This window comes from Esox lucius, chromosome 16, assembly GCF_011004845.1.
Source record: "Esox lucius isolate fEsoLuc1 chromosome 16, fEsoLuc1.pri, whole genome shotgun sequence".
Classification (NCBI taxonomy): domain Eukaryota; kingdom Metazoa; phylum Chordata; class Actinopteri; order Esociformes; family Esocidae; genus Esox; species Esox lucius.
In genome coordinates this window covers 31,550,377-31,558,807 of record NC_047584.1, presented here as the reverse complement: position 1 = coordinate 31,558,807, position 8,431 = coordinate 31,550,377, and the positions used below count along the sequence as shown (strand labels likewise).

Here is an 8,431-nt window from a genome sequence, read left to right as displayed (position 1 = left end):
GACATTCATCAGATTGACCTTTTAATGTATCATGCTGCCAATATTAGTATCCTATATAGGAAGTTAACTCTGTTCTTACATCCTCATTACAATGTTGGTCTGATTTTAACTTCAGGAAGTTGCAGTGGTGACCTTTACAGGTCTAATAACGCAGCAGATCTGTTTGGTCAGTTTTAGAACTCATTACCACAGAATACGTGACAAGTCACATGACACGCTGTCTTCACAACCCACTGGAGGACCCTGCAGTCATGTGCAGAGCCGCTCCCCACCAGGCGCTGGTGCTGTCAAGCAGGACGGTCTTGACTGTGAAGTCAAGGGTTTTGGAGAGGACCCCGGGGGAGGAACACCGGATTTCAGGAGTCACCTCGTGGGGTTGCTTGATGTTGTGCCCCGTTGACAAGATTAGGGGAGTGGATAACAGGAGAAACCCGCCAACTACCTATTTACCATAGCCCTGCTGATGTGTGCGGAGGCAGGTCCTTTTCTTTGCCTTCCCAACAATGATCTGCTTAGTCATCCTTCCACTGAGGAACGAGAACAATGAGTCACCTTGCAGTTTGCGTATGTAGTAGTGTTTGTGTGTTTGTGTGTTTGTGTGTTTGTGTGTTTGTGTGTGTGTTTCTGCAAGGTTCTTCTGAAACAGAACTAGATATGCCTAATGGAATATATGTTTTGTCAGGATTAATAGACATTAATAAAGTCCAACTCTTGAATTCTGATTAATTTTAGTGTCTTAGCCTGTGATTGAAAGACAGTGTGTATGACTTTTTCCCCCGGTCTGAATTAAATACGTTCCAAATGGCACTCTATTTAATTTATAGTGCACTTCTTCTGACCAAGGTACATATGGTAAAATGGTGCATTATTGAGAAAATGTAGTACCATCTCTGTAACAACCATAGAACGTTACTCAATAAAGCTGGTACCTTTAATAAGCTGCCAGAAGAAGTAATTCATGCGGTGCAAGGTTTGCGTGTCTTAATGCAAATTTTAGATGCTGAAGATATTTAAGTATATTATTGTCTAGATGCACTCTAGACAAGTGGTCAGCCCCCTGAATTCTAACATCCTCGTCCTGTCTAAAAGTGACCTCATCCTGTCTAAAAGTGACCTCAACTTGTCTGAAAGTGACCACATCCTGTCTGAGGGTTTGGTGTAGCAGGTCGTTTGATGAGGGGTACTTCAAATCCAGTGAGTGACTTGCAAGTGGAATTGTGACTGGAGTACATCTATAAGCGGTTATGTAATTACTTCCTGAAATTAGTCAGGATGTAATTGGTCCATTTAAACCAAAGAAAATGCCATCAATCTACACACAATACCCCATAATGACAAAGCGAAAGCAGTTAAGAAATTTACTCAGAAATTTACAAAGTTTTTGAAGAAGAAAAACCCTGAAATATCTCATGGGTAACTCAAGGAAATTCACAGATTTTTCTGAAGCCACTCCAGTGTTGGCTTGGCTGTGTGCTTCAGGTCATTGTCATGCTGAAAGGTGAATCTTCACCCCATTCTGAGGTCCTGTACGCTCTGGTTTAGATTATCTATAATTTCCTCTATACATCCTGCCCCAATTTTCTGACCAGTCCTCCTGTACCTGCATCCCCACAGCATGAAGCGCCCACCACCTTTCTTTTCCAGGAGGGATGGTATTAGCCAGGTGTTGAGTGGTACCTTGTTTCTGCCAGCCGTAGTGATTTGCATTTTGATTTTGGTCTAATCAGAATTGATAATCTTTCCCCCCATGCTCTCATTCATTCAGGCGGCATGTTGCAGCCCTTTTTCTACTCAGGACAGGACTGCCAGCTCTAGGATGAGGCTTGGTGGTTTTAAGCGTATTCATTTCACAATGATGGGACCCATCTGGGAAAATTTTTCATGCATCTTTTTAAAAATATATTCCCAAGATCGTTCCTATGCCTTAATACATTTCTATCTTGGAAGTTTAAGCGGAGTTCCTTGGACTTCAGGCCTTGGTTATTGCTCTGACCTGCCCTATGAAGTGTGGAAACTTACATGGACAGGTGTTCGCCTGAATCATATCCAATCCGTTAGATTTGCCACAGGTTGACTCCCATCAAGTTCTAGAGAGGTTACATTTCACTGTCATGGCAGTGGGTATGAATTGTAACATGAGATGTTTCAGTTTTCTATCTGAATGGCACACATTTCAAAAACGTGTTTTTGCTCTGTCATCTTTCATGTATTGTGTGCAGATTGATCAAAGGGGCAGATTGAGGCTATAAAACCAGAAACTGCAGAAAGTCAAAGGGTCTGAATGATTTCCAAAGGTGCCAAAATTACTTTCTAATATCATATAATAATAATATAATAATAATACAATATTAATATCATAATAATATCAGACTAATTTCAGTTACTAAAATAAGAGAAAACTACCCTCTCATTAGCCACCTCCCCTTCCTCACTGTGATAAATAAAAAGAAAGGGTTCATTGTAAAGCCCTTTTAAAGCTGGACCAGGGATTATATCAACATGGTAAGCCCTTCACTTCTAATTATGAGACTTAAGTTGCTAAATTAATGGAGATTAAGCAAAATGCTATTTTTCAAAATCACATTATTAATATAATTCAAAATGTTGCTCTACATGCTGTGATTACGTCACAGCAATATATTTTCTCATGAACTTGAATATTTGCCTATTTTACAATGTTTTGAGAAAGGATGGTAACCCATTGCTTCCAATAGTTGAAACCTAAATTTAATCACGTGTATTTTCAATTTTACTTTAACACCAGAAATTGCCCTAAATGCTTAAACCGACGTGCTTTCATTTGTCCCATTTACAGTTGTTCCCAATCCTCGTTGCGCTAGTTGCTGTTCAGCCCAGCTGTGGCTCCCTTCAAACGTACCAATTCCAGGAGCCCATCACCAACAAGCTGCTCACCTGCGACCGCTGTCCGCCCGGCTTTCACATGTTAAAGCACTGCACCTCTGCAACGCCGACAGTGTGTAAGCCATGCCCGCCAAACCACTACACACAGTACTGGAACTACCTGCCCAGGTGCCTGTATTGTAGCACGTTCTGTTCGGAGAACCAGAGGGTCAAGGAAGAGTGTTCGAGTCAAAATAACAGGGTGTGTGAGTGTGAAGAAGGATTTCACTCGTACAACGGTTTTTGTATCCGACACAAGGAGTGTCCTCCTGGACACGGGGTGAAACGAAGAGGTATGTAACCGGGAACCGACCGGCAGTGGTCTATGTAGCGTACAGTTTCTACAGGCTAAATAATCAACGAAATTCATTGCAGGCACGACTGAAACGGACACAGACTGTGAAAAATGCCCCCACGGCTCCTTTTCCAGAAACTTCTCTTCGAGTGCCGGGTGCGCAAATCACACGAATTGTGCGTCTCTGGGGCGCAAGAAGGTTATTAGAGGAACATGTTGGCATGATAACATTTGTGCCAATTCCTGTGAAGAACTTAAAGATGGAGGTAAAATGTTGTCGATAAGATCGCACTACTGAATTAATTTAATTCATTTAGTGCGTTTTAAATCCAAATAGGCCTACTAAAACATAATTAGACAAGTTTCAATGCAGGCTTTAATTGCATGCATATTAGCAAATACGTTAGTATGGTACCTTGGTATTTATAATTAATTATTACATGATAACAATAGGATTGTACTTGTTCGTTCGCAGGTGGATTTCAACTCATCAGAACATTACTTCTTGACTTCTTTCAATTTTACAAAATGGGTAGGTCGAAGCTCGGGAAATTAGTCTACAGGTTAACCAGGGAAAATGGAAAGCCACCTAACAGACGCCTGCTGCTGAACAAACTACGGGACTGGTTTACGGACGCCACTGAAGGACAACTGAGGAGTCTCCCGAAGATTCTCAGGAACATACACCCTGCGTATGCAGGTAGACTGGAGAGGAAAATGCGGATGTTGAATGGCGCCTCTGACTGTAACAAGAATATAAACGTTACCCCACCCCCTCACTGCGAGGCCAACCTGGTTTCATAAGGATTACCCAGACTATTTTATGTACATTTTAGCCAAGATGTATTATGTTCAGTAAAATAACTCACCCAAATGTCACTGTTTTGAATCACAGGTTAAACACTTTGTTAAAAATTCATCATTATTTATACATTTTCATAGCGTTCGTAAATATCAGACGTTTGTCTGGCGTTTGTAAGATATGTTAAGTTTGAATAATTTCGTTCTGTATCATATGTTTTGGTGGCGCATTGTAATGTAACCTAACCAATCAAATACAGTGGGGAGAACAAGTATTTGATACACTGCCGCATTTGCAGGTTTTCCCACTTACAAAGCATGTAGAAGTCTGTAATTTTTATCATAGGTACTCTTCAACTGTTAGTGACACAATCTAAAACAAAAATCCAGAAAATCACATTGTATGATTTTCTCCTTAGTTGCCCTGGCTGTGTGCTTCGGGTTGTTGTCATGCTGGAAGACCCAGCCACAACCCATCTTCAATGCTCTTACTGAGGGAAGGAGGTTGTTGGCAAAGATCTCGCGATACATGGCCCCATCCATCCTCCCCTCAATACGGTGCAGTCGTCTTGTCCCCTTTACAGAAAAGCATCCCCAAAGAATGATGTTTCCACATCCATGCTTCACGGTTGGGATGGTGTTCTTGGGGTTGTACTCATCCTTCTTCTTCCTCCAAACACGGCGAGTGGAGTTTAGACCAAAAAACTCTATTTTTGTCTCATCAGACCACATGACCTTCGCCCATTCCTCCTCTGGATCATCCAGATGGTAATTGGCAAACTTCAGACGGGCCTGGACATGCAGATGGCTTGAGCAGGGGGACCTAGCGTGCGCTGCAGGATTTTAATCCATGATGGTGTAGTGTGTTACTGACTCCCAGCTCTCTTCAGGTCATTGATCAGGTCCTGCCGTGTAGTTCTGGGCTGATCCTTCACCTTCCTCATTATCATTGATGCCCCACGAGGTGAGATCTTGCATGGAGCCCCAGACCGAGTGAGATTGACCGTCATTTTTGAACTTCTTCCATTTTCTAATAATTGCGCCAACAGTTGTTGCCTTTTCACCAAGCTGCTCGCCTATTGTCCTGTAGCCCATCCCAGCCTTGTGCAGGTCTACAATTTTATCCCTGATGTCCTTACACACCTCTCTGGTCTTGGCCATTGTGGAGAGGTTGGAGTCTGTTTGATTGAGTGTGTGGACAGGAGTCTTTTATACAGGTAACGAGTTCAAACAGGTGCAGTTAATACAGGTAATGAGTGGAGAACAGGAGGGCTTCCTAAAGAAAAACAAACAGGTCTGTGAGAGACGGAATTCTGACTGGTTGGTAGGTGATCAAATACTTATGTCATGCAATAAAATGCAAATTAATTATTTAAAAATCATTTTCTGGATTTTTGTTTTATATTCCGTCTCTCACAGTTCAAGTGTACCTATGTTAAAAATGACAGACCTCTACATGCTTTTTAAGTAGGAAAACCTGCAAAACCGGCAGTGTATCAAATACTTGTTCTCCCCACTGTATCGTACAAAATCGGGGGCCATGGATTTTCGTAAAATAGTCTACGTAGTGTCCTGAGACCAAGTTGCCACAGCGAAGCAGAGGACTCATCTCCAACTGAATTGGGATATTCCATTCAAAATAAATGCTGTTTACAGCTACAATAGTCATTTACAACATTAATAATGTTTACACTGTATTTCTGATGAATTTTATGTTATTTTAACTGACAAACATTTTAGCTTTTTGTTCGAAAAAATTAAGCACATTTAACTTTTGAGCAGTGTGTGTTTTTTCTAAATAAATCTCATTATGTAATTTTGTTTATTTTGCTACTGTTGCTGGAAGATATTTCCAATTACATAGAAATCCCATCTTGCTATTGAAAGCTGGATTCTGTGCTTTGCAAGTTGGGTGGCATAGTTAGCATGCATTACTTTTTGGCCACACTTACATGCAAAGCCCATCTTCAAAATAAAGCACTATGGGATCTGTAATGATTTACAAGATTTGTCTAGGAACTCAGAAATGACATACATTTTGAGTGAGTTCAATAAACATGTCTCTGTCATTAACACATACAGTCATGGGTGGTAATCCATGAAAGGGCAATGTATAGTGGGAAATTATAGATGTGGTTTAATATATTACAAAATTATTTTAAGCTAATACAACTCAAATCTGGATCCCGTTAGACTTAACGGGTTTGAGTAATCACTACAAAACCATTTTAAGTAACTACCTGTTATTACTGCTTGGAGGCAGGTGCATAGCTGTCATCTGGAAATATTCCTTTATTTATTGAACTCAAAAGACACCAGAACATCAAAAGAAGCGGTAAACCACAAACTTAAAGGCACATAACACAAACAGTGACCCACACACTGGTGTGAAGCACAGCTTACATAGGATCCCCAATTTGAGACAACGCTTGGCAGCTGCCTCTAATCGGGGACCAACAAAATTAAACACAGGAATGCCTAGAGGGCATCTCTACAGTCTGGCCCTGACGCCTGTACTCAAAGATTTTCTGTGCAGCTGGATTCCACAAATGATTTGAGTAATGGGAACAGATTGAAGTTTACAGTGTAGTAGCCCAGACTTTGTAGTCAGACACAGGGACAACACACAACCCCGAGTACCTCTCGACACCTTCTTTTACTCCAATCTCAACGCAACAACAGATTTGCCAGCATGACTAGACGTCTTGGGTTCCACACCGCGTTTTCCTACAGACAAGGTGAAGCTGTGCTGAATTTTGGCCGTTTGCTGTTATGGTACACATAGCTATAGCCAGCACGATTATAGATTTATGTGGACCATGAGAATTTGCCTTGAACAAGGAAGCCGTTTGGACCATGGCATTTTGACTGGAACATAATATATGGTACATTCATCCAATATTGACACTAAGAGAGGCAAAAGCAAGCAGGGGGATTGTGAGGCCAAGGTGTCTGTGACTGATGAGAGGGATATTTGCCCTGTCTGGTTACCCAGGGGACACTTTTTCTTAAATTATGCACTTTAGTGTGTGTATAGTCAAATTCCTATCAAAATAACTACCAGCTTGAGTTTTAGATCATTTAAGTGAGGACCATTTGCGGAAATTAGGTTATTTTGACAGGTCCTTACTTATGTAACTAGATATTTTCAGTTTAGGGTTGAGATTAGGGTTATAATTATGATAAGGGTAATGTGTCCAGCTTAGGCTTAGGTTAGGGTTTAGGTTTTGATTTAGGGTTTAGGGTTAGAAGTGTCAGAAAGATATTTAAACCTGACAATTTGGCCAGTGTTACAGAAATTCTTGAACTAAGGTACACTTGAGAAATGTCTGCATTTCTATTACCTGGTATGTAACTCTGGTCTTTGTTTGTGACACACATGTCTGTATAATATCAGAGGGTTATTATATACTCTGCACCATCTGTTTATCTGCCTAAACCAATAAGGGTCGCTGTCCTTTGTTCCTTAGGAATGTGGCCCTTGGGGGAAGTAGGGGCAATTGGCTCATTTGGGTAAATATTATGGCAGGAAGGATAAGGTGAGGGGGACAGCCCTCCCTTTGGGTAGAACGTATGTGATGTAAGACAGCAGGACAGTAACTTACTTATACTTATATGGATAAAGGTTAGGTTACTGAGGAAAAGTTAAGTTCAGGGTTAGATAAGGTACAGTACCATATTTAGGGAATCGGTTTTCCTTTCGCCACAGGATAGAAAAACAAATGTGTTTGTGTTGAAACTCAACGATTCCCTCTCTGTAATACGATTTACAATCAAAAGTCTTCAAACCCAAATACCAGTTGGTTATGTCAATTTATTCCGGTTGCACGAGTCAACAGCACGTCAGAATCAGAAGATAAACTACTGCAGGATGGGTTGCGCTAAGTCTTATTGTTACAGGGGGCTTTATATACTATTGACCAAAATGTTGATTTCTTTGTCACAAAAGTTGTGAAAACTCAGGAGATCTGGCACCAAATTCTAATGCCATCTTCTTTTGTTTTCTCCAACAATGAAACAAAGAAACCAGCACTCCCACATTGACATTTATTCAATTAGTCTCACCCAAGTCTAAACTCTTGGTCTACTTCTCAACTATATCTTGATATCCAGGAGAACATTTACTGGTAACAGAATATAAATGATGTAAGGTCTGTGCCCTGTTCACGTCTTTCCTCACCGGGAACAAGCGCACCTCCTAGACCGCAACCTTCCACTCCACATGAACACATCACCCTTCCTGCCTCACAATCACCAGAATACTGATCACCTGTGTCACTTACCTGTTTCGTTTGTTTCCTCCCAGTATTTAGTTCTTCCACTCCCAGCCTTCAGATTGTGAGGTATTGATTGTTAGTTCGCTGCATCTTTACTAAGCCCTTTTTTGGATTGCTACAGTTTTGGATTTTGTGTACCGACCTGTTTCTACCCGAT

At 41.0% G+C, this 8,431-nt stretch overlaps 1 protein-coding gene across 1 annotated transcript; it reads left to right on the top strand.

The window, feature by feature from the left end:
* Positions 1-2,420: 2,420 nt before the first annotated feature.
* Positions 2,421-4,282, top strand: LOC105016521 (tumor necrosis factor receptor superfamily member 6B-like). Its single transcript, XM_010880416.3, has 4 exons — positions 2,421-2,502; positions 2,816-3,194; positions 3,277-3,462; positions 3,672-4,282. Exons 1-4 carry the CDS (start codon positions 2,500-2,502, stop codon positions 3,998-4,000), a joined length of 897 nt encoding a protein of 298 aa, XP_010878718.2. The 5' UTR covers positions 2,421-2,499; the 3' UTR covers positions 4,001-4,282.
* The last annotated feature ends 4,149 nt before the right edge of the window (positions 4,283-8,431 follow it).